The sequence below is a fragment of the Morchella importuna genome, assembly GCF_003444635.1.
Source record: "Morchella importuna strain M04M26 chromosome Unknown Morimp01GS015, whole genome shotgun sequence".
NCBI lineage: Eukaryota > Fungi > Ascomycota > Pezizomycetes > Pezizales > Morchellaceae > Morchella > Morchella importuna.
This window is the reverse complement of record NW_025763412.1, coordinates 678,167-704,737: the sequence shown is the minus strand read 5'-3', so window position 1 is coordinate 704,737 and position 26,571 is coordinate 678,167. Positions and strand designations below refer to the sequence as shown.

At 45.3% G+C, this 26,571-nt stretch overlaps 6 protein-coding genes across 6 annotated transcripts; 4 read left to right on the top strand and 2 right to left on the bottom strand.

Moving 5' to 3' along the window:
- Positions 1-10,765: 10,765 nt before the first annotated feature.
- On the top strand, positions 10,766-13,100 carry LAJ45_05625 (uncharacterized protein; the record flags this gene model as incomplete). Its single annotated transcript, XM_046115196.1, has 2 exons — positions 10,766-12,446; positions 12,880-13,100. 2 exons carry the CDS (start codon positions 10,766-10,768, stop codon positions 13,098-13,100), a joined length of 1,902 nt encoding a protein of 633 aa, XP_045971718.1.
- Positions 13,101-15,868: 2,768 nt separating this feature from the next.
- LAJ45_05624 (uncharacterized protein) lies at positions 15,869-16,198 on the bottom strand (the record flags this gene model as incomplete). Its single annotated transcript, XM_046115195.1, has 3 exons — positions 15,869-16,012; positions 16,076-16,096; positions 16,157-16,198. 3 exons carry the CDS (start codon positions 16,196-16,198, stop codon positions 15,869-15,871), a joined length of 207 nt encoding a protein of 68 aa, XP_045971717.1.
- Positions 16,199-17,810: 1,612 nt separating this feature from the next.
- On the top strand, positions 17,811-19,002 carry LAJ45_05623 (uncharacterized protein; the record flags this gene model as incomplete). Its single annotated transcript, XM_046115194.1, has 2 exons — positions 17,811-17,836; positions 18,096-19,002. 2 exons carry the CDS (start codon positions 17,811-17,813, stop codon positions 19,000-19,002), a joined length of 933 nt encoding a protein of 310 aa, XP_045971716.1.
- A 3,369-nt stretch (positions 19,003-22,371) lies between these two features.
- On the top strand, positions 22,372-22,848 carry LAJ45_05622 (uncharacterized protein; the record flags this gene model as incomplete). Its single annotated transcript, XM_046115193.1, has 4 exons — positions 22,372-22,405; positions 22,482-22,531; positions 22,608-22,667; positions 22,762-22,848. 4 exons carry the CDS (start codon positions 22,372-22,374, stop codon positions 22,846-22,848), a joined length of 231 nt encoding a protein of 76 aa, XP_045971715.1.
- A 2,053-nt stretch (positions 22,849-24,901) lies between these two features.
- LAJ45_05621 (uncharacterized protein) lies at positions 24,902-25,549 on the top strand (the record flags this gene model as incomplete). Its single annotated transcript, XM_046115192.1, has 3 exons — positions 24,902-25,052; positions 25,124-25,373; positions 25,453-25,549. The coding sequence occupies 3 exons, from the start codon at positions 24,902-24,904 to the stop codon at positions 25,547-25,549; spliced, it is 498 nt and encodes a 165-aa protein (XP_045971714.1).
- A 182-nt stretch (positions 25,550-25,731) lies between these two features.
- Positions 25,732-26,501, bottom strand: LAJ45_05620 (uncharacterized protein; the record flags this gene model as incomplete). Its single annotated transcript, XM_046115191.1, has 4 exons — positions 25,732-25,980; positions 26,059-26,304; positions 26,366-26,400; positions 26,462-26,501. 4 exons carry the CDS (start codon positions 26,499-26,501, stop codon positions 25,732-25,734), a joined length of 570 nt encoding a protein of 189 aa, XP_045971713.1.
- Between the last annotated feature and the right edge of the window lie 70 nt (positions 26,502-26,571).

Sequence of the window (26,571 nt, the reverse complement as noted above, 5' to 3'; positions counted from 1 at the left end):
CAGAACCAATGACTTAGAATGCCATACTGCTCTTCGTGATTCGTGCATCGATCCAGTTAGTCGGTCAGAAGAATCCTTTGGTTTCCAATTCGAGTCTCTGTACAGACTGTACCCGGTCAACCTACGTTACTCTAGAGCAAGTACCTGCCGGTACTCGATGAACCTTGCAATTGAATACCCGTATGGATTAGACAACTTAAATATCGCGGCTGTTATGTGGGGAGTCTCGGATTCTTCAGGAGTTAGTGTTCTTATGCAAGGGTTTTTCCCCTTCCCATGATGACTTCTGACCCCAGCTCCTAGTCATCGGAATATTACTCGCCGGTAATGGATAGGTGTACTTTACCCATCTCAATATTTTACAGGTTGGCTCAATGTTGAGACATCAACCAATACCTAATCAAGTACCCTCATGTTCTTCTTTTGGAAGCGAAACAAGTCTCCGATGTCAAAGTGTATGAGTGCCAGTACGTATAATAGATTTGATGGAATTTGTGGGGATAGCAGTGCCGCCTGGTATGATGGATCCAGTCCAGCTAGCCTTCTCAAACGCATCATGCGCTTTGCAACAAGCAACAAGCAACACGCGTACAAGGTGCCTACAGCAGACCGGCTTAATTGGGCCTACTAATTCGAATCACCAGGAACAGACATCGAAACCCAAGTGAACATTATTATCATCAACCATTATCCCCATACAAATTTCATTCCTCTCCAACCTCGATATTTGGCTCGGGAGTTAACTTTCGGTTCCCGGCTTCTCAACGGGGTAACTCCTTCTACATACGAGAATCAATCCTTGCCCTCCATCGATGATCATCGAGGTTCAGGATCAACCCCAGCTGGCATGTTTACCCGCGCACCCGAACATTCATGAAACGTGACTTCCGATAGCTAAAGTTCCAACGAACCCCTTATTTCTTAACCCAAGTCTTCTGGAAATGTTCCCGGTCAGTAATTTTGGTCCAAGATATACGGCTTTTAGAGGGATAATCGATCTTTGCTTGAATGAGATATTGAAATAATGTATATCTACCTACAAGCTTGGTCATCGGCTCTTTACTCTAGTCTCACCTAGTTCCGAGTCTCCAGATGGAAACGAAAACATCCTTCCAAAATATTACCATAGGTTTAGAATATAGCTGATCTAGCTATGTAGGTTTTATGCAGACCAAATTATTATCGTAACGTCAAAACATGGGGAATGGTCTAGGTACACACTCGCATCATGGCTCAATTGTTACGCCACAAGAGGTACTGAAATAGCATTACCGCTTTAAAACGGTTTTCCAGGGATGTCATCCTTCAGTCTGAAACATAACGCCCTAGCTAGCGTTACCCGGCCTTGGTTGCGACTACCATTAAGCAGTTGACAGGGCTTGATTCGTGTCTCCTACGCGGCCTGGATGTGGGAGGTGTTTCTTATTTATTTTCTCTGGATTTAGCACGCATGAAGTATTGACCTTCTAACTATGGACCGGACTGTGTGCTACCTACTTTCACGCGTTGTGAAGAGGCGAACGTCAGCAGCTGCAGCTTAATTAATCTCTGCAAAGCTCGAGGGATATCTGAAACAACTATTGGAAGCCTTCGATTGCAAGGGTTTCTATGAGCTACATATACTACTACACTTACAAAAATCATTAAAATACGTTATTCTCTTTCCATTTTGTTAAACAAACATGAAGTTCCTAAAGAGGGAGTTACGAATTGCTTCTAATTTTATTATATATATGCCTCTCCGAATTAAGCTTCGATCAACTTTTATAACCATCCTAGTACAGTACTTACAAGATTCTTTAGCTGGAGAATAGGCTTGAAGCTCTTCTTCAGTTGTCCCTACCCGCGCCCGAGCAAACAAAAGGATCTAGAGCAATACGATCTGTCAGCAGCACATTTATTGACCCGGCATACATGGCTTGCGACCTCGCCTCTATCTAGTCTAGACGACCATGCTAAAAACAGTCAACAAGAGGCTATCCACACTCTAAATCGAACGACAGGTTCGAGTTAAACGTCTATTCAGGGGATAACATACATGCACCAAGTCGGTTTTACAAAATAAACAAAAAAAGGTCCATCCTAATCGAGAAAAAATACTGGGGTCCTTGTAATTGCGCAATTGCATGCATGCGGTTTCAAGTTCTTCTGGAACATTTGGTTAGCTGGTCAGGCCATTCGAATTTCCCTCTGGAGCCGCGTACAAGTGAGACATGTGCATACATGGGAGCCTATACATAGTGGTTCCCTGGTATCAATATATAGTCAAAATCCACAGACGCAGACTATTTCAACCTCCATTTGTCCGTGGTAAACCGAGAACTAGTTTTCAGTACCATTAGCACTTTCTCATATTGCTATCGGCCAAGGTCCCAATCAAACATGGCTTACTCTTTGGTAGTCTCTCGCCTCAAGCATAATCAGGTGAATATCCCCAAAGCACCCTTAAGTACAGATTGATAACCGACCTCTCTATTATAACTCGCCAGCCGAGGGGGGGAAACCGCCTCTTATCCAGGCTTATTTATATCACCGTTCATTGTGAGCGACAATGCTTCTTACTTGCCAGTCCAGCCCTCCTACTCGCATTTGAGGTTTTTGGTTAAAAACACCACATACGCGTGCTAACACCCACTTCATGAGCCTAGTCGTGATAGTTACTTTAGAATCCCAACCGGGAGGGGAAAGAGCTGGGCTGCCCAAAAGATCCGGCGTTAAGTATTAAAACTTAGCCATACTCAATAAAGCCGTTGTCGTATTAAAGGTGGTCCCGATAAATTAAGGACAAAGTATCTTAAGCTTACGCCTATCGATTCAATGTCCTAATTCGTATAATATCATAAGATAACCATATATACACTTGGCCGGAGAATTATTACCAGTTAACTTTATTTCTGTCAGATCAGTTCATCTATCTATTCTATGGGACTACATAAAATTAAAACATAAGCAATTTACAAATAGTGTCAATATAAAAACCATATTGGAATGTTCCGAATGTTCCGGAAAGTCTTCTTTCGGATCCAGCTTCCGAAGATTGATTGCCTAATATTTGATTCAGTTATAGGTGGCCCACCCTAATCCATGCGATCATGATCATGGGACAAGGCGGGAATGATTAACAAGAACGAATTTTATTGAGGGAAGAAAAGAATTTAGCTGTCATTATCAACAGTATCAATTAAGCATCAAAAACTGTGCCTATGTCAAGTTCTGATTCTCTACACAGAGATATGTATTGTGGTGGCTATAGCACGGGCCTCCAGGAACACACAAACCCAGTCTTTCTACCCAATGGTCTTTGAACTTCGATTCTCTTTAACTGGTAGAAAAACATTTCACTTTTATGAATTGACAATGTTATGAATAACATTGGCTATATAGGTACAGCGACAGATATTTACTTTAACTATTAATCTTTTACAGAGTATATTCAAGCAGCACGTGTGATATAAATCGGTGGTTCCAACAGGCCCTACACCATATGTATAGTTCTCGTTCAAAAATCATGGGACAACGCAACCGCGAGTTGCTACGGGGGCTTGTCCCAGGATTTTTGACATGGAGTTATATATACAATGCGGGAAAATATAATGTAATTCACACCGTTAGCTCAGTGATATGGCATTATGTGATTATGAGAATACCGAATTAACTCCACATACTGTCAGAAATACCGTAAAAAGGCTGATCACTACTGTAGGCAGGCAGAATGCTAACGAATCCCGCTAGAACCCCGCTCGCGAATAAGTACACATACTGTCTAGTAAAAAGAAAAATTTGAAACACAAATTTCTCCTCTCTTGCCTGATTCCTCGCCGATAAACAACACTAAAACTCTTCCTGGGTCAGGTCGAGTTGGGCCTAGTTTAGGACAAACCCCGATCTGATGCCTACACCGGGTAAAACAGGAATGGCCCTACGACCCAACCCAAGTTCAGAAGATTTAGGAACAGCCCGCTATCAACTATCAGAGTATATATAAATATTTTATCAGTCCTGTGCAGCTGCCAACATCGATCGGCATATATTCGTATCTCTTTTAGATGTATAATTTATAAATACACCGCTCGAGGATACCACATCTAGAAAGTGAAGCCAGCAATTTCAATGATTTTAGAGGCTGGTCTTGGAAATATTTCACTTCAAAGAGAGTTGGCGCTCTGAAACCTGGAGAGTTCAAAGATGGCCCAAGGCTGCATGTAGCGCGTGGTGTATGTGCGTGCGAGTGATGAGTTGTGAAGCTTCCTATAGTAGTCTTCCCGTTTTTATTAGGTAATAGTTACATGTCTTGGCATTTTTTCGTTCAGAAATCACTCTAGCTTAGTAGCTACATGTACATGTAGTATGGTTAATAGGAAACTTATGTCTCAATCAGCATGTGCATGTCCTATTCCTCCTCTACGATTTGGGATAACCTTGTGAGACTGCAACGTTACTCTACTAACGTCTACAATCGACACCAAGACTCGCTTGGTTACCCTAAGATGGCCTGGTTGAACCTTGTACCTCCCCCTAACCTGAGATACAAATTAAAACACCGGAAACAACTCCATCCTGCAAGCAAACAACGTGTCCACTGCATGTTCCAGAACACCCATCAACCAAAGCGGAGTTTGTCAACGATCTGTCCCGGCCATAGATCGCCAGATTAAACCCGCAAAATCCCGAGCGTCCGAGACCCCGCGCTACATGAATGTTTATGCTCCAGTCATGGGATCCTAGAGGTTAATCATGCAACGACCGAAAGCCCAATTATCCCTGTCTTCCCGTAATATTGTGGCCTTGAAACAGCGTGTTCTGTTGTCTTTGTCGATCCACGATGGATTTATATGCGCATATGCTCGATACATCAGGTATTTAGAACATGGGGCACACGTGGGCGTGCAGACAATATAAAGGTCTAGCATATCCCGTGACAGGCACTCTTCTGTTAAAGACCTAGTATGGAGCCAGGATCGAAGTTGAGTACTCTTGGTCCCGATTTTCATCTTCCAGATGATGTTTCGAGGTTTTTTCATGACACATATATGCCTCTCAGGCTCTTTACTTCTCGGTGCGTCTCCCAGAGAAACCTCAGAGTAAAGTTGTATGGCTCGAGACATCCTAGGGTAGATCTCCCCCCCCCCCCCCAAAAAAAAAAAACGGTTTTAGTAGAAAAATCAATGTTTTCAATGTTTTCAACAGTCCTTGACCTAAGCAGCAAACATAGTCTAAGTCATAGGTCTTATGCCCTATGATCACGTGAACCGATTGGGGTTTTTTTTAGGAAGGGAGTTTGATACATCTACTATAGCAACCCAAGGTGTCTCTCGATCTCGGCCCACAAAGAAATATTCGACCCCATCATCCCGAATCTTGAGACCATTGCTCCATGTTAATCAAGTTCAAGCATCCAAGGCTTTTTGGGGCGAATTTTAACCCAGAAATATGTCACACGAACGGAGGTAGGTGATACCTACCGCAAGGACCAATTATCAAAGTAGTTTCTGCTGCTGACTTCTGCCGGCGTTCCAGGTTCTAGATCATTATATGCCAAGATTTTGTGACATATCAAACCCTAAATTAACAATCATAGTTGTTTGGCGTTGAAGGTAATATTTCGCCTACCTCCAAGCCTGTATAAAAATGCAACATACTCGTTGGCTCCGGACTTGCCACCACAACGCGATTAGTAGCCAAAAGAGATACGAAAATGAGCTGTGCACACCTGGCGGAAGTTATACAATGAGAACAGTCCTGTGCAGATAGACTCTTTGAGGATACCTAACGCCTTAGCCTTAGATAAGGCGCTGTTCCTACACATAGATGCAAGTATATTTTCCTTCGGCCGGGGCATCCTCCAACCCGGGGAAACAGCTTAATTTGAAAGAAAAATATCGAAATCGAAATTCGAGTATCAACCAACGAAAACACACCCAATGTGGGTCATTATCGTGAAGGTGGAGGCATCTATAAGAGACATAAATAATAGGTTATGTGAATTTAGAGCTAGCAGCGCTTACCTTGATTTCGTTCAACAGGCCCTAAATCCCTTTCAAGATATGACCACTAAACTTCAGAGATTTGGGATTTCCATATCGATATGAGTGGATGATCACGCTTCTGGTTCCCCGAACTCCAAACAGTCATCTCAGCTGATCAACCCAGGGTTGACAGTGGTGGTCTGTGATGGTGCCGAAGAGCTAATTTAGAGTTAACGTGCGTGTGGATGATAAAACATGTAACTTTCGATGAGGTTTGTATATTCTGGTGGAAATCCCGAGAGAGGAGAGGGGGTATATGGAGTATATTGGAGGCCGATCTCCCAAGGGTCTGAGAGCATCCAACCACCCGCAAAATGACCCTCAAAGGTCTGAGACAACCATGTACGTTCCACCTCGCTCTTAGTGAATCTTCAATCCAAAAAAACCAACAGTCACCAATTAATGAATTAAAAAAAAAAAAAAAAATCTAACAGTCATCCCCACGAGATTTCGAGTGATAATCCATGACTAAACACATCTACCACAAACCCTCGTGTGTATCCAGGAGAACGGTCCCTAGATTCTCCGTGACGGCGCTAGGACTTCTATTTAACTCTATCATTTTTTATATTAGTTCTTTATACTCCACATCTTACTGGCCATTGCTAGGGATAGACTAATTACTAGGCAGACCGATTCACAACCCAGCGCCCCACAAAGTCGAGTTTAAAATCATTGCCCACACCCAACTCCCAATGAGCATCCCACAAATACCAAGAATAGAACAGATCTAGGATTCATGGAATCGATCGGGATGACATAGACCGAGGACCGAATTGGTCCTGGAACGATCGCGGAATATTCTCGTAGCCTAGCTACCTAACCTCCACATACTTAAGAATCCCGACAACTGTCCCCTTCGCACGTTCCCCAGCTTATTTTCTCGATCTCAAGATGTTGGGTGGCATGAGCTGAGGATGTATGTGCCAACTAATGCAGGTACCGATTTTGTGGTGGAATTTAGTTGCACGGGATGTCACTCGGATTTGGGGGTGAGGTAATGATTATCATTTCCGGTTTCGGCGTGCGTGGGGGAATGGCGTGAGGTTGAATAGTTATCATACGTGAACGCATGTTTCCATTAAAATTCCCACGCGAGTGAATTGAATCAAGCATTTGCCCATAAGCGAAGGTTTCGGAACCGGATAAGATAAGTTCCCACCGATTTGGAACAGGTCCAAACTGTGGTTCTGGCCAGATTGCTCCATGATAATTGGTCTCTGAGCCAACTTGTCACGACATGTCAGAAAACAACTATGGCTTGGTATATGACGTGTAATTATAGAAATAAAGATGGAAACACCACGTACAGCTCAAGTATCATGATATTTTACTAATTGTGCAGTATATCCTAAATGTCCCGGACGCTCTCGAGAAAAATCACTGGTCTTACGGGAATATTTACCCAAGAATTAAACTTATGATGATTCGGAAATATCGGATGCTGCGTGCTTGCTGTTTCAAATCTATATTTTCTATCGGCTTCAAGCCGCTCTGAGAAACTCGAACCTCAAAATTTGTCACTTGGGTCTATTTGTCATCACATTCGGAGGTGTTCTATCACTCATCATCAATCACTCGTAAACCAGTACCCACACAGGTACATGTATGTGCCTACTATTCCCTAGGCACAGGATTTTGGATTATCGTACGTTACACGGCGCTTAAACACAGTCATCACATATGTATAGAGTATGTACCTACTAAGGTACATGTAGAGCTATAGCTATAGATCAAGCTAGGTTATGGACGAGGCCTCTAGGGCTTGCACTCGGGGCAGACAGTAAGAACCTGAAATGCAAGCTGCAAGTAGGGGCTCAATTTGGTGTAGCTTTTAGCCAGCCACGAGTCAGAAGTCGTTACCATCAAAAGTCATTTTCAGGTTCTTCTTACCTGCCCCGAGTAAAGTACAATTGCATGTACTTGGCCGAATTGTCACATCTGCGTGAAGATATTCGAAACGTAATGATAGGTCCATCTCATCAGCTTAATATGCTTGTTATTTCCTGCACCCATCGTTATTCTTATGCATATATCTTACGTCGCTCACAGATTTATGAATTTCAATACAGTAAGAGAAATATAGCTACCCCCCACCGGTGTATACAAAAGCGTCAACACGTACCTAATGTGCCTTCTGCCTTCCTGTAGATGAATACATATGTTCCACCCATGCACTCCCACTCAACATTCCACCCAATATAATTTAAGGATTCTTATCAGATTCCCACATCACCACACTCGGAAAAACCTTCTTTCCACATAAAAAAGCAAAAACTGCTCACAAAATTTCTCCGTCCCCTGATTGCAGCAGAGAAGTTGAAAATTTTCATATCACCCCTCTAAACGCACCCAGCAAAGATTTGATGTTCCCGATTAGTATACTGCATGCGGTAAACGCCGCATTACAGCACTCGCTAGAATGCATACCCGGTCACATCTTCGCTTCTGCGCCCTCCGACTTAATCGTAATAACTCCGTAAAGTCGCGCCTTCCTTGTCGAATCATGTACGATCCTCCACAAAATTGCACCTTCGTTCGAATCACCGGCTTGCGGTCCGTTGGAGGGGAAGCCTGAGCATGCGAGTACGAGTGCAAGTGTTCAGATCCAGACCACCGCCCCTCTGCACGGGAATTGGGGAATATGCCAAGTGGTATTTGCGTTTCTGCAGTGCATTGTCCTGCTACCTGTTTTTCGATTATCTGCTGTGTGAAGAGGGGTGTTCGTGAACTCTCAAGACACACAAAGCAAGTTTTTTTTTTTTTGACCGGATAATTTTCGTTTTTACTCTAGATTTATGTCGTACAAAGATGTTGTGAATATGTTCCATCTTTCTGGATCAAATTTCGAGTTACATATGACGGTGATACCTAAATGTTTATTCTTTTCTCCCCGGCATTGAGGTGGCATGTCCTGTTATTTCGGGTGAATGGCATTACCAAAGTCAGCATCGTACTCGGCCCGACAGAAGTAACACACGTACACACAAACTCACTTTGTACGTTATAATTTACACAAGGCAGAAACAATGTAGACAAATAATCTTTCGATTAAGCTCGCCGTTGCGGGCTGCATAAGGCTCAAATTACAACCCCGAAACCCCCTGTCAAGGATTAACGGAGAGTACCAGCATAGGAACTACGAGGGCAAGGGAAATGCAAAGTTCCTCACGATAGAATTGCTAATTCTACTTTATCATGGGAGTTTTTAATCAAGTGCCGACCTCAAACTTGATAAACAGCTGTATACGTGTGTCGCGAGTACTCTACACACTAGTGAACCTTTGCTGCCACCGTGACACCTGTCACTGTGAATATATTTAGCCATGTATCTATCTGTCCATAACCAATAGAACGACACACGTCCCCTTTTGATTCGAAAATTGATACTCACGATAATTCCTTAAAAGAGAGGGGCGTAACTTATAGATTGGTGAGGTTGCATGTGAAGTTGCAGAGTAGAAATCTCCAGAGTGTATAGAAGACACCTTCAAGGGTGCCCCCTGTTGTTTTCCCCCATTGGTGGACTCCAGAAAGGTTCCTAGCAAGTACATACATACATGCAATGTTGTAATCAGGCTTGAGGCAAAGACCGCCAAGGCCATGTTCCAACCACTATCTATACATGGGGTTCGTCTGCGAGAATCTAGGTAAGGGGGGATTATATTTTCTATGACATCGTTTGGAAGTCATGTCCCAAACATCGACAAATCTCCTATCAGCCAGGAATTCATTCTCTTAGCCCGATACCCAGATGATTATCAACACACCTCCAAAGTTTAATGGATGGTTGAACTCCGGTCAGGTGACAAGGACTGCGTACGATAACGACTCCGGCTCCATCAGTATGATGCATGGTTACGAGTACCCGCAGCTACATTGATGAAAGCTTGCGGCAATGGAGATAGTAGTGATTGAGGGGTGTCTATCATAGATAGAGATTTAAAGAAGGCATTGTGTGGAGCGAAGATATCGCGGGGTCTGACATAGCTGGCAGCTCGAGACCGAATTTAGCCTGATTGTGCCTCGCTACGGTACTTGCCTCCCTCCGAGTTCAAGAGCTTGATAGGAATAGATAGTCAGCCTCAATATTATGAGCTGTTGGACTGAGCCTGTGGGTATATCAATGATACGAACCGGGGCCATATCTAGATCGAGTCTCGAGAGTTTCAAGAATGGTGGATATGTAATTTTAATTGTAGATGTATACATTAATACATTAAAATAAATGGGGAGAAAATTCAATAATGGAGTCTCTAACCTATGTAGTTGAGACATGTAACTCACTGTGATGTAGGTTGTTTGCTTGGTCCTGGTGCCGCACCTTCGGGCAGTTGTTTGTGGTTGAGAGCGCGAGTTACAACCCTAACCCTAGTGATCAGCGCGTAAAGTGTCACTCGAGATCAGGTGATAGCATTATTTAAATATAGCTAGATAGATTCAAAGCCACAGGAAGCGCCACAGATGACACCAGATTTCCGATCACGTTACCCGCCAGACCCTGTTTTCGCCTCAAACCAGCCCACCTCTCTGTCGGGTTAGGCCCATTACGGCGCGTCATTTCGCCCATCATCGATTCTGGTGAGAATTTCGATCTCATCGAAGAGCATCGACAAACCACACGCCCCAGGCTATCCCTTACGAAGCACAAGACAACGTCGGTTTAAAATCGCTAAAGGGTGGCAGAGCAAGCTGTTCTTTTTTAAATACCAACCCTACCGCTCTCCAACCTCGAAATAATGTCGAATACTCGAAACGACGACGACGACGAACAACTACCCGACGCGGCCTCTCCAACAAATATTGATCACGTTACCGAGGAGGAAGAGGAGGAGGACGACTACGATGATGAGAACGAGGATAATACTGACAACGTTGAGGGTGGACCGCAGCAGTCACCTACTACAACAGTTCCCACACCGCTAATACAAGTGGAGTCGTTAGTCGCTGGACGCGCACGACGTTCTACTGCTGGAAATAGGCTTGCAAATTTACTACACCAAGAGGCTGATGCGGAGGATACTCTCTTTTTGGAAGATGAGGATGACGTTGAGTTTGCAGCCGGAGAGGTTGAGGACATGTCTGACGTTCAACTGGAATCGTCTAGCGAGGACGAGGACGACGCTGGGCCTCCTGCAATGAACGAAAATGGCGAACAAGTTGATGAGGACATGGAAGGAGAGAGAGAGTTGCAACGGATTGCGAAGGAGGCTCACGCAGTAAAGAAGCGTAGAGCTGGGGAAGCATTTCTGAAACCGAGAAAAAGAGTCACTATTAAGGATCCGTCTACAACTACATCTACAAATGCTGGCGCTTCAGCACAAGATTCTACAGAAACACCTTCTACGGACTCGTCTTTGCGACCGAGGAAAAAGTCGGAAAGAATATCATGGTTACCCCAGGACGTTTACGCTGTAAGAGCGTCAAGTCGCACATTATCTTTACAGAATAGAACAGAAACGATGAAACGTTTAGAGGAATCTGAAAAGCGACGATTACGCACCATTAAATTAATGGAAGCTGCTGCCGCGAAAAAGGATAAAACAAACCCGCGGGTGATGACGCAAGAAGATAGGCTACGGGAAGCGAAGCTTACTGAAGAAAAAAATCTAAAGAGTTTGAATAGGTGGGAACAAAACGAAGCTTACAGATTGGAGGAGCAACGGAAGAAACTTGCGGCGTTACAGAATCGCCGGTTGGTGGGGCCCGTCGTTACGTTCTGGAGTGGGACGGCAGAATGGGATGAGAAAGGGAAATTAATGAGAGTTGGTAAAGGTCTCGTTGAGATTATTGATGGCAACGACGAAGGAGAGGGGAAAAAGGGTAAAGGCAGAGATGAAAAGAGAAAGAGCAACAAAGCAGGATCGACGGCGACAAGTAAAGCCAAAGGGAAGGAGAAGGCAACCCCCGAAGGTGAAGTTGATCCTTCTTTGCAAGAGGTGCGGCAGCAGGACGCGAATATAATGCCTCACTCTGAAAAAAATTCGAACCTTCCGTCTCCACAACCACCACTTTCCACAAGCCCGTCTCGACCGACAAGTTCGACTTCGGATAATCAAAACCCCGCACTTTCGTCCGGACCTACGCTGCTAGCGCCAACCCCCCCGGACGCGGCCTCGCAATCACAGGTTATCAGGAGCAATGGCGCTTTGCCAATACTCTTAGAAGGAATACTAGAGTATGCTGCTTTGCCGGACCCTTCGGAAACTAAGGGACCACCTCCGGTAAAAACTACAGGCGAACCAGCAGGCGAATCAACAACTCCCACACCTCTTCAAGCTCAAGTCGAACCCCCGAGACCGAAAACCGAAGCATCTACTAGGAATCTAGTGGTGCTTGAGAATTTTGATGCGCCAGATGTTCAGACCAGGGAGGGGATAATTAAGGTGCTTTTTCCCAGCGAATCAAAGAGAAGTTGGCGTGAGTACTCCATATTTTCCCCTTCCACTTTGTCGTTTCAAGTTGGTATCGTCATCAAGATTTTTTTTATATTCCCTCGCTCGTTTCGTGCATTGCATGCACATTCCCAATTCCGGGTTCCTATAGTGCGATCCGGCCCGAGTCTAACAGGGTATAACTCTCCTTCGAGAATACATGGACTTTCCTGTTTTCGTTTTCATTCATTTTTGAGTTTTGTCAAAAAAATCTCTACCTTGTACTTTTTTTTTTCCCTCGATATTTTCACCTTGCACGTTACCTGTCTCGGCATGTGTTTTGTTTTTTACCAGCAATTGCTTTGACCCGGAACGTGTTCGCTTGGTGCTTTGTGCATTTCTCGGTTATCACTAAGCGATGGCATGGCCTGCTAGCTTGCTTGCATAATAACTTACTCCTGACACCTGTGTGCCTCTAGCTGCCCCCAAACAAACCTGTGTCATAACGCATCAACCGGCGAAATTTCGCGATCCGACCACGGGGATGCCATATGCATCTTTGCAGGCGTATAGAGAGGTGCAGAATATCCTACATGGCGAGATCCAATGGAGTTGCCTCTTGGGAGCATACGTTGGGAGGCCAAACACAGCTGCTAAGGGAGTCCCGGACGGATTCCTGAAAGAGTCAGTTGCGGAGTAGGGCTGTAGTGTGGTGGTGGTGGTTGTTGTGGTGGTTATGGTGGGTGGGCGATCAAGCTGCCGTGATTGGATAAGGGTGCAGAAGCCGTTGTTTGGTCAATCATTACGCTTTGCCTGTAAAGTACCTTGGTGTTTTTCTGCGTGGTGGGTGTTTTGGGACCTTCTCCTCTTTCTACATGTATGTACTGATATTGCCCATAATATGCTGCTGCTGCCTGTGCTACTCGCGTATGTACATGTATGTAGCGTCGGTCTGGTTTCCTATACGTGTACAGTGTACTTCATGTTAGAAGCGGACGCCGCCGATTGCGGGGAAAAGAGGGCATCATCAATCTATCTTGTGTAAACGGGTGTTGGGAGTTAAGGTAGCTTAGCTGTTGGGACAAGGAAATGAAAATAAAAGTTTGGATATCAAGGATTAGAATTTTTTCTTTCGCATTCTTTTATTTTTCCAAGCCGCGCCGCGGCATCGATATCTGTACTTTATGAGGCCGTACCTACAGCAAATTCGCAATGCGGGATCGGCCACTTCGAATCGATGCCGTCCGTAGTTTAAAAAAAAAAAGGTTCCCGCCAGGTTTGTTACCGGGATCTCCTGAGGCCCCAATGGCCTCCCCCCCCCCCCCCCTTTTTTTTGCTTTTGTTCCTTGCTTAAATTTCCTGCGAAAATGATATCTACTTTTGTACTAGAAACTGCTAGTATCGTAGCTAGCTGGCTGGCTGGGGGAGCTCGGGGACACGACATATCACACCAAGATTGTTCAACATACATGGCTACAGATGTTGAGAAACCTCAGCTGCCATGCCTGTAGAGTTAAGTAAGTACTCTATTTCAACGCAACATAAGCGCTAGATGCATTGCCTATCTCATGCTCATGTATCTAGGTAGAGAGTATCTAGGTATCAATTCCACCCAATTTACGTACCTAGTTACTCTAGCATGTAATCCATAAAATGGCACATATGTACCTGAAGCCCATCATCTACTCTACATACTCCACGGTAGGAAGAAATACGGGGCCATCTTTAATTTTGTGAGATGATCCAAAGCAAGGTGTGCCCTACATTAGTTTTAGCAGAGGCAAAAAAAAAGTGGAAAACTAAAAAAAAAAAAAAAAAATGTAACCAGGGAGAGGGGAAAATTGACGGAAGAATTGTATAGGCCCCAAGTGTAAGTAAAAAAGAAAAAAAATTATGTAGCTAGAAAGTCTAGAAGAGAAAGGGGGTGTTCAAGTAAACGTGGAAGAAAACCTAGGGCATGGAGCGCTCGATGATAGTATAGGTTTTTTTTTGAACGCTCCTACTAGCTAGACAGGTGAAACTTTAGCTTTGTTAGCAAAAAAGTGACAATCATGGCCCAACGTCCGGCAGCGGGTGGGAGGGAAGGGAAGGAGCGTTAGGCCAGGGAAATGGTCGGAACTCGGGAGATGTTCGTTGATGGTCAGTTTATCGATATTATTCTGGGGCTATGGAACGGTATGGGGGTGCCAACCATCCGTCCAGCCTCATAAAAAGTGATCTGCCTTTCTTCAATCCATACTGGGTGGGGGAAGAAACGAAACAAGTATGTCGTGCCTTATCTGTTTCGAAAAAGTCTGGGGGGTATAGTAAGTGATGTACATACATACCCCGAGATTTCCATGTTGAGCGCGCGACGAATGAGTGCGGAGAGACGCTGTAGATTGTAGAAGTGATCTATGTTTTTTACAGGCGGTGAAGGTGGGTGAGGTGATCTTGAGAAACAGAACCGTGGATGCGTATGAATTTCCCCTCATTCTCATAACCACTTTCTAATTCTCCTCCATGGATCCACCAGATCTTCTTTCTCCTGCCTTTCAGACACATCATGAAGCCCCCCTTCCCTTGGAGTTTTCAATGCCGGGAGTTGATCGTTTTGAAGGGAGGTAGTTGGCTCTAGCCAATACGCCAAAGAGCTTATCTTTGGGTCGTCTGGTCTTCGAAGCTAGGAGGCAACGGGGGAGGATAATTATCACATCCCATATCCAGACCACCCGTCCTATACTCCATCCAGAGAGCGACAATGCAAGTGTTCATGCGTGCGTATTCTAGTGCGTTGGCTGAGCGCTCTCTTGCCGAAGCCCGTAACCTCACTCAACTCACACTTTTGAAAGTAGTGAGAAGCCTCTTTCAAAACTATCTCTATCTTTTGCGTGCTTTGCTTGCCTGGAGAATTGGTCCTCCTAATGCGCTGCTTACTACTTTACCCCCCCAATGACCAATCATTTAATTACCTGTCATTCACACGCGTGTACGCAAGAAAAGCTTGCGTCTTTTGAGTTTGCGTCTTAGGTGCGGGCATATGTGAAGGTATTAAAAATAAATAATTTTATAATAAACCATAAAAAGTGAGGAGAGACAATTGTCGCGCGGGCGCACGGGTATGGTGGAGGTGGAGGCGGATGCGGATGTGGAGGTACTAGCTTCAAGTATATCACGGAAGAAGAAGGGGAACAAGGAGCTCTAGTATATTCATAGGAACACTATTGTCGGATGCCCAGCCTCTGAGGTTACATTTCAGCCATGAGGAGAAGGTGGAGGATTGATTTTAAACGTGATCCATGGCACAACATGCGCAGTACACAAACTCCGGGGAAGCGAAGGGGGCTGCTCAAATTGTTTGAATACGTTTTCTTTATTAATTGTTTCGCAGCATGATCTCGATGATTCCTATCGATTCTCAAGTCGCCTCTTTTATTTTTAGATGTGCCTGGTACCTTGAGATGGCCTGGCTTACTACTCTACATGTAGCTACAACATCGCGATGGGCCTCGATTCGAATTCACTAACAGAGAGGTAAACGCGTTCGCAGGGTTTTAGAGAGCTCGAGAGCCGATGAACGGGCGTTTTTTGAATGATTGGCCCAGAAGCGATCTTGTCCGCGGGATGCTGAAGCTTCAAACCTTTCTATGAATAAACGCCATTATGAAAACGGTGTGCGTTAGATCTATTAAATACCTGAAAGATCCTACCACTGGTCTAGAGTAGTCTGCTACTTCCTATTGCTCATCGTTGTTGCGCTTCTGTCTACTCGCGTACCTCACTATCCATCCCATCCACGTACTCTTGCCACTGTGACATCCCTGGAAGCTTGTTCAGAGGCGTTGAAACAGAGAAAGGCCTGGGAGGGGGAATAAAGAAGCAGAGCTAGAAACCAAGTAGGGAAATCAGAAAAAGCTGGCCTGGTAATACGATATCTCACCTTTCTCCCGTTCCCGCAATTCCTATTCACTATCACCTCTATTATCCCTTTGCTCTCACTCGCTACCGCAAACGCAAGACCGCCAGTCAGTACCAGTAATAGGAGAGTACATTCCTCGGTCACCTCCTCTCACATTTTACCTGCTACCGGCTTTTACAGAGCTCGTACATACATACCGAAGCACCAATCCAGCACGTGGGGCCGAGAACATCTGTCTCGTCTGTCCGTCCGGAGAGGGTGCGAGAAAAAAAGAAGAGTACATACATATTCTACAGACAGAATTGCCCCCCCCCCCCCCCCCCCCCCCAAGACGCAGGCGCGCTCACACACCCTCTTGGACGTCCACAATCGTCATAGGCGGCTTCTCGAGGGGTGTCAAATAATTATCTTGCCGCAGACTTGCTTGCAGAGGTTGAGCTAGATACTGCTTCTGTCTGGATCAATTCCAGAGACCACGACTGCCGAAGTCATCAATAGCACGAGCTTTTCTTAACGGCAAAGCTACCCTCCCTCTTTTTTCCCGGGATACCATCCACCCTAGTTAACTTGACCCTCAAGTAATAAAAAATATAATACTACCACCTACGGCACCACTCCTCCTCCTCCTTTCGTCATTATCACAATTGCAATTTGCAGTTTGCACACATCATATATCATCAAAGGTCTCCCACATCCCTTCCGTCTTCTCCAACAATATTATATATCGGTCCTCCTTCTTCATTCTTCACCTTCATCTTTAAGTTGGTCTACCATCTTGAAACTCTCATTCCTCCAACCAACACAACTATATTACTTTTCGTTGAAAGGCAATTGTGATCCATACGAAAGCCAATTCCACCCAAGAAAGGAAGAGGAAAAAAGACTCAGCCTCTCTACGCATTATCTTACTTCCCTGCGGCGGCGTTTCAATTATATCCCGTTTTCGGCAACGTAAGCACCAACAGCTGAACCACCAGCACCAGCGACACCACTCAGCGCACGGGACTCTCAGATCGAACACCAAAAGATAAGGGAGCACAAGGAACACTCAGACAAAAAACCCGGATCTGTATCTTCCAATAAGCGTTTTCGCTCTTCATCGAAAATAGAGAGGGAATTATCTCTACATACACACGGCGCGCGATACCTATCCCCCCGCACCCCTGCCTAGCTTTCCGAGCTTAGCTAGCAGTACGACCTGCGCCTGCGGTCGATATCACCGAAAAAGCATCAGGGGACAAGTCCTTGATTGTACCCTTACAACCTATTTTTGTTTCATTCACTATCTTGTTTTTATCTCCGTCCTCATTTATATAACCCTTTTCCCCAAGATCTGAGAAGGACTTTGTTCCCTCTCACCTTCCAACCGTCAAACTGGCTACCAAAAGTTCACGTGGTATTAAACCACCAACAGTGCGTCGCAATACTGCCCCTAAAGCAAGAGGATTAAAAGCTGGACCTCAGGCTGCACCAAATACCTCAATATCGGCGGGTTCAGATTCTGATTTGTCAATGGCGACGAGTTTTTTGCCCTTCTGGTAAGTTCCCATAACTCTTTTGATTATTTGTTATTGTTCTTGTTATTATCCGGGCTTCCGCGATATTCTCAAAGAAAGGAACATCGGGTGCTTTTCTTGTTATCATATGCATATGCCGAGATAAGGAAACGCGGGTTTTGTAACTGTTGTTGCAAATCGAACCGTGGCATTCCTCATCTTCTCCTTTGTTTTCGGCGCAAAATAATCAGTAATCGTATAAATATGTAACTTCAAAAAAGCTGACTCAGTGATTCAACAGTGCACATTGCGAACAGCAGATAATAGTTCCAAACACAGGAATTCTTTATTGCTCTGAAAAGTGCAGGCGCAAAGATCAAGCGAAACCGCCTCCAATCCCAATTGGGCCTTCGTCGCCCTCAACATGCAATTGGTCAACACCACCGTTGACGCCCTACGGCGACGAATTCTCAAACGGGCCCCCAAGAAAGAACTACGTCGAACCACTTAGCCCAACCCCGCCACGTTCAGTGCCAGAAGTTGAGCCATCATATCCCGAATATGCAGGCTCGCCACCAATTTCGATAACAGGCAGGACTACTTCGTCCGACGGGGGGTATAGCAACTATCACTATAACCACCACCGTTCAGGAACTACCTCACCAATTGATTCGCAGCCCTCATCTCCCACAAACCATAATGCGAATCTCTACAACCCCCCGCGCAGGCCGGTGCATCTGCGCAGTTTGACCGGCGGCTCCATCTCAAATTTCTCTGGAAACGCTTCAAATAACCCGCCGACACAGTACCAGCTGCATCAGCAGCGCCCTCTCCCGCCGCTCCACCATCCTGTCTCTTACAGCTCATCACCGCGCTCAATAGACCTCGTTACACCCTACCTCTTGCAGGATCACTCGCAACGCCACGGATCATCCTCTTCGCTTTCCTCCGGATCTTCATCAGGATCATCCTCATCCGAAGATCTGCAGTACGGGTACGAGAAGACCCTGCCAATCGCCGAAGTGGCGGCGCAGGTCGGAAACCTGAAGACCCTCTTTAACTTCGACGCCATTAGGGGCCGCCCGACGGCGTCGAGGAATGGAATGTACACGCCTATGGATAGGACGCCGGAGCGGAGCCCGGTAAGGGGAGTGGGGAGGCAACAGCCTCTCATGATGAGAAGCAGTGGGGGCGGATGGCCCAATTGAGGCTGTCTGCAGCCTCTTTTGGACCGGAGGATGCGGGGTTAGGAAATTTGATTTGAGCCGGATGAACCCCGTTGTTTTGGGGGGGGGGGGGTGTGTTTCTGTTCTTGACCGCAGATTTGACCCTGCTGCAGGGCTGCGAGGTTTTTATTTTTTTACAAAATTATTTTGATTTTAACTCGTGTATTGGTTTACCCTGCATGCCACTCTGCTACCATCTTCCTTTTTCTTTGTCTTCTCATTCGCATACTATCTCGCAACGCATTGGGGGAAAGTCGGCAATATTGGTGTTTTTGGTCTCGTTTTGTGGAGTTTTAGCGTTTTCATTTATTACCGTTTTTATTTTGACATATATTTTTCTATTCTCCCCACGACATATATGGTATTTTCTGGTTTTAGCTAGTTAGAGGAAAGGGCGGGTTTTCATAACTCATGATACGGTTATTATGGCATGGAGGGAGTTATAACTGCTTATTACATTTTTCCCGGTTTTTTTCGTGTATGTATGTATGTGTGTTTTTATGGTTATACTACCTCTCCGTATACATCAATCTGTATCTATAACACTTCACTCATCATGTCTTCTATTCTTTAGTGCTCTTGCTCTCACTCTCTCTTTCCCTCTGATCGTGAACCGTGGTATATTATGCATGCGCATACCCCATACAACCCGATTTTAAACATAACCAGTGAGCAGCAGCTGGTACATGTTTGCATGAAATGGCCCGGCCGACGATCAATGTAGGTATGTATGCAGCTCGCAGAGCGAAGTATCATCCTCACCTATGGGGCTACAATATAGGGATGGGTGATGTCCTTACGTCACAGTCACAGGCTAGAAGGTTTATGTATTCTCCCGTTGGAACTCCTGAGAACATGCTAGCTGTCAGAGAATGAATGGATGATTGATTATATACGGTAAACACCGCGTACAAGACAGAAAAACAAGTTCTACACATAAGTACCCGGGAGAGGCTGCTGGATGTAGCATGTAAGTGTACCTACGTAACGTACGTAGGTCCCGTACGTGGGTTCTGTACTCTACATGTAGAGAACCTTGGGATTCGGCCCTTACCTTACTCACTTCTTATCACCGCATATCATCATCATCCTCACACACAGGTAACCCTAAGGAAAGAAAGAACGTTTTGAAATTCTATCTACCACCACCACCACAACAACAACAACGCGCAATTAACCTTCTTATCGCATCGCATCCCATCATCTCTCTCAGCTGGGACTATCTTGCGCCACCAGTTCACCACCCCCTTTTTCCTCACACAGAAAAAAAGAGTACCATAATATTCAATCAATGCTCTCTCATGACTTGGCGTCGATGTGGTCGGATTCTTGTGATATTTGAAAGTCGACCGCAGCATTTAGTGGTAGACAAGTAGAATAGTGTGGTAGGAGTTTTGTAGCTACCACCCCACATGTGCTTTGCTTTAGCGAACGTTAGGTAGCTGGCTACTCCTCTTATATGGATCCAGAAGGTCCATGGCAAGGTGGTGGTTGCGATGGCTGCGTTCTTTTCAACAAAGGGTAGTTAGGAATCCGGAGGGGCCTAGGTTTTTCTACCTATTTGACCGCAAGGTGATAGTCTTACTAGTTCGGTCAAATAGAGCACGTACCACACCCACTATACACACACCCCAGAGATAGACACGTTGGCCCCACTGTCACCGGGAAATCCACTATTATTCTTATACGGCTCAAACTGGATTTTTTTTCTATTTCTATTTCTTATTTTTATTTTTCGGAACGGACTTCTTGATGGGGCGCCATTTGCGCGTTATCAAATAATCCAAATAAGCTGTTGACAGGTTCCATCTGGCCCATGCACCCATGCTTCGGGAATCGTGTGGCGCTTTCATCCCTCGGTTACAGCCCGTTTTCGGCGCTGGGTGGCTATGAAGCACTTATATGGTCTGGCTGCGATAACGTGCAGTCACACGATGTCACTCGTCTCTGAGACCGGCTGCTGTGTATTGAATTGTGAAAGCGCGGATCATGCAGTCGTTGCTGTCCTCGCTTCCACTCCTGTGTGGAATACTAACTCTGGGTTTGACACCCTTTAGCTATATATATAACGCTCACAAGGGGAACAGTGCTTCAGTGCGTGTTAAGTGTTGTGCAGGAGCTGAAGCACGTTGTTTAAGATCGGTACCTGAAAAATCCGATCCCAGAAGAAGCCTGCTAGCTAACTAGGTTGTATCGGGTCGGATCTTAGTGTAGTAAGAATACCTATCTGGGGCGCAGACCAGCAGACCAGCACCCCGATTCTGGATGCATGTACCCCTTGAAAATCATCTCGTCTGGCCGGTATCCTATTGCGTTGGTTGCTGGCGTTACTGTTGGGAATGGGAATTCTCTACTTGGCTAGAAAGACATACTAAACAGTCCGTGGTAGTATCGTTGGATACAGCTGTTAACACATGCACTCTGCTCTACTAAGTAAGCTTCCCGTTCTCACGATACCTGCTTTTGTATACATGGATACCCATGCACCCGCCACTCGGCCCGGCATTTTATGGATTTGTTCGGAGTTTCGGTTCTGGTCCGAGACTGTTTCGGTCTCTAACAAGGCTAAGATTCCAGAGTCTTAGACAATTTGTTGTTGTTGCTGATGTTGCCTGTGTTGCTGGTCGAAACATGAATTATCACTCATCGTCCGATCAAGCGCGTGTGTTGATACAACAGTAAGTCAACCACCAAGCACTTCATCGTGAAGAAAGTATAAATACAAAAATAGTACAACACAATAAGTGTTGCCGTATATATAAATATGCTGTACCGATGACTTATTACTCCCCCCCCCAGTCACAATCGTAATGCGCAAATTGCCCGAGGAGATTTTCCGTTGCGTCCGATCCGCCTTAGGCGCAAAGAGTACCATGGCCATCACCGGATCAACTCTTCTGCACGTCTGAAACGTTGCCCGAACGTGACGTGGTACTTGTGAAACACCCACTTTTCAGCTGTGGTTACCAAACCGAGTGAGAATTCATGAAGTCGCTACTGCAGCCCTCATTCGCTACAACACTTCATGCTCCCCCACTTCCCCACGTTGTGGGGTAGAGAAGGCACCGATGCGCTGGGTTGGATGCTGCGTTCACTCCCGCCGCCAAGGTTTTACATAGCTTATGTAGTCGGAGACGACTCCGTCCCCGCGGAGGGGTTTCACAGCATATCACTCGGCTCATGGCTTGTTCAACCGAGGATCTCGAGGTCTTGCTGGGATCGCGAGTATCGCTGTTGAGAAAGTATGGAAAGAGAGTAAGAATTCGATCTTCTCATTTCTCGATGATATTCGACTTTTCATTAGCAATGAATTCAACCTATCCACCGGGTTGCCCTAAATAGTACCATGCGATGATATCTAGCGGATATATTAATTATACAGCGCGTAAGTAGCCCAAAAGTGCTACGCCGTTAGACACGTGAATCTTGCGGTTGTGGTAGTACTAATATAAAATTTCTAGAGAAAGCGAAAATAGCGCATGGGCACAGAAACGGCCGATCTCGGATTGTAGTCGTTTCCTGAGCGATTTCAAAGGCGGTGTTTGAACATCACAAGATGAGAAAAATTCTCGCATTGTTGGAACCAGTATCAACGGAAGGCCGACGACGTGAATACGCTTATTCGCCCTTTGACAGATACACGGCTAGTATGTACGCTCTCTCCACTCCCGCTACACATGCAGCTGTACATGCACGTGACCTCGCCAAAGAAACTGTGGAAAAAGAAATTAAACAATCCAGTCGCGCGCAGCTGGCAGCTGCAGTGGTAGTGATGGTGGTGGTGGGCGAACCAGTAACCACGAGCTCAGCCGCGGGTATGATAAGTAAAACTTATATACATCCTCACCGGCATCCGATCGTAGTTGTTTGTTTTTTTCTCATTTATCCACAGATAACTAGCGGTGAGGTTATTGTACGAGGATCGGAGCTTTTTCTTTTGAGATGACCTTTTTTTTTCATTGCGATGGCTGGCATCCGCGGTTGGAGGGTTGGTTTTGTCCTCCGTGTTTACCGATGCAAGGTATTTCTCGTCAATCGAGTTTGTTTGAAAATAGACATCTGAATCAGTATTCTCTGCAAGGGAGGGCTTTTGTTCGATCCAAGTTTGGCTCAGTGAAGGGTGAAACATGCACGGGAGACTAGAGTAGACGCACCATATTTTCGTATCCCCGCTTGAGTAGGGTCTTAAGATGCTATGAAACACCGCATGTATGTAGCCAATAAGGCAATGTCGTACCAGCAGAACAGAAGCAAGATGTTGTATCGCAGGGCTATAGCTAGGGTTGCCGTTCTTGCGCCTGCGGGTCTTGAAAAAAAGAGCCGAGAAGCGACAGGAGCGGAGACTTGGGTCGGATTAAAGTATCCGACCCAATTATGCATATCTGTATTAATGCTTGAACTTCTTGAGTAGAATGAGAAGAACAAGAAGATGGTTCGTACCGGAAGCATGTTTACGGTCTATCCATTTTAACCTGCAGCGGAGCTGGAACTAACCGTAAATGCATGTAACTGGCGGGGTGGCTTTCATGGTTCTGGGAAATAGAGAGCTTGAACGCTGAACAGTGCGGGTAATGAGTACTGGGCATGCACGTCAGTTCAGCCCTGGGGTGGGAGTTTACCAAGTGGAATTTCCTTGATTTTTTTGCGGAGATAGCTTGTGGGATTTCCTTCATGTGGGATAAACTTTTGTGGTTGAGCTCATAACCCTGTGAATGTCAATAATCAGTAGCTGGAACTGGGACTACCCGAGGGTGTTGGTTTAGATTATAGGTAAAAATACTGATATTATAATCTGTATTCTGAAATACATATACTTAATACAGCTTGTGCGATATAAATTAAACGGACGCATGTATTCACAAAATATCACTCGACGACGAGACATGTTGAAATCTTGGATAGTGAGGAGGATAAAGATCAACAAATATGCCCAACAATGCATAACTATTTTACCCCTTATGCATGTCGATCCCGTACTCAGTGCTTGGTAGGTCATCTGAGTCCATCTATTGCCCAGTTTCAATTCAAACGCGGACAACAACAACAATTAGGCGTACCTAAACACGTGCATAATTCCCATTGAATCATGTAATCAGCTTCTCCAATACTATCCTGACAATGAAGAGTTTCAATGTAATTTTAAAGAACATTATTTATATCTACAAGTGAGAGACGTAGGTGTTTGGGGGGGGGGGGGGGTTACTGTGCTGGCTTTATTGATACGTCCTAGTTGAATGCGTTGACTTAAGAACCAATTTATGGTCCATGATGGGCAAAAAGATCTCTAAATTAAATGCCAAACTCATCTAGCCAAAGATATATCGCTACTTATCACTTTATGTTTTTGCCGTATCTCCTTCTATAGATCTGGTAATGAATGCCCAAGATCATGCACCAATGCCTAATTCCAACAATCAACTCAGCTTACTGTGTTTTTGTGAAGGTGTATAATTATATATGAGGCTTGGTTCGTTGAGTTTGAGAAGATCTATGTGTTATATTGATACAATAAGGGCTGGCATTTGAAGTGGAAGCCCTAGTAATGGATTCTGATTGCGGGGGCCGGGCGAAATGGTACAAGGTATTTTTTTCCCCTTTTCATACAGATATTGTAGTATTACCCTCGTCCCCAATCTCTAGTACTCATCTATGCCGTCAATCCCGTAGAATAATTAGGTTTATGGTCATATCAGCCGTACTGTACTCCTAAAGATGGATGATGTGATGGTTGTGTTAGTCCTAGTGCGCAGGGTTAGGGTTTCCCGCTGTTCAAAGACTTGGCGAGCATTCACCACCTCCTCTTGGCGGTGTATCTTGAACGACGAAGCATCCGATAGCGAATATACCACCACATATCTCCACTCAATTCATATCAACCACAATGTTCGCCGTCCGAAGCAGGGCCCTCGCCTGCTCATCCCGAGTTCTGCTCGCCAAACGTACCTTTGCATCCCACTCCGGCAAAGGGCCGGTTCCGGCGGGCGAGACACACCACCATGACGATCATCACCATCACCCAGCCGCTGAAGAAAGTGCGTCTTAAACTTCTGTATCCTCACCTCACTCAGTTGGTCAGGCGCTGATGGATAGATTATGAATCTAGCCTTCGGTAAGGGTTTCTACCTCTCGATCGCAGCTGTCGTGGGCTGCCTGGCCTTCTACAAACTCGAACAGTCCACCGCCGGCGCCAAGGGTGCTCCTTTGACCCGAGCGATCGAGTACTACAGTGATCTGAGTAAGGATTGGGAGGAGCGAAACGTTAGACACACATCGATGGTCGAGCGTGCTGCTGCAGACAGGAGTTTGTTCGAGGACTCAACACCCAGCAAGACAGTCAATCTGAGGTTCCCAGAGTATGTTTGTTCCGTTCTCATCAAATGGGAGATATAGTTGAGCTTCCGGTGGATTGAGACACTAATTTTCTTATTATAGGCGCTTCAATACTGGATCTCCATACATGAACGAAATCGGTTGGCAGGGTAATGATCTCTTGGCCTTGAAGGCTCACTATGAGTCTCAAAGAAAGTAGAGCGAGAAGTGTAGATATGGAACACAACATAGAGAATCAAGCGCAGAGATGGAAAACTACATCCCTGTCCTGCGCTTAAAACCGTCGCCTTGGCAAGTAACAAAAGCCAAACATTCTTATTCAATTGCTTTTAAATCCATCATAAAGTACATAGGCCCAAGGAGATATAAAAGTAAAGGTGTTTAGCTCTTGACACTCTTAGTTTTTGACTTCAGTGCAATAGCTTCCGGGGATTTGGCCGCAAGTGAGGGAATAGAGTCCTGTAAGAAGGCCTTGAATGGCTTCGCTACAAAATAACCCTTTTCGTCGAACCAATTTGTAAATGAGCTCTTTTCCTCCACGGTATGCGGCCCAGATGTCCCAGGAAGAACCGAAGTGATCTTCATGTGGTAAATTGGCGAATGTTTCTCGGTATGAGTCGAGATAGTGATCTAATAGTATTCTCCGTTAGTGAACGGTTCTGGGTGAACGGTTCTGGGTGAGCGCTTCGGGTAATAGGCATAACCGACCTTAACACCATCTTTCTCACCGACATATATCGTCCCACCCTCAACTAGCCATATCCAAAAGGTCAAAGCTGTATTGAGGATGAAATACGCAATAACTGCATAGAGTGTTCCGCCCTTTACTGCCTCGAATCCGGCAGTCCAATCGTAATAGAAGGTAACACCCGCGATGGCACACGCGGCGAATCCAATAACGAGACGGACGTCTGTCAGAGTGTGGTTTTGTTTATACCCAAGAGATTTAAGATACTATGCGCTAGTTAGTTTGTCGGTCCATTATATTGCTGGGCTCATAAAATGGGTTGCGAACAGGAGCTATCATATCATCAGTGGTATTTTTGAGCGCTGGATGCAAGTCTAGTGTTAGTATGAGGGTGGTCAAGCTTAGTTAAGGATAGTGATGTACCTGGAAGCGCATTGATATTGACCTTTGGTACTGTCTCCATATTTGCAGATGTTGATTCCGATTTTTTTTTCTTTGTTGCGGATGCTCAGATCGTTAGTGAGATTCAAAGA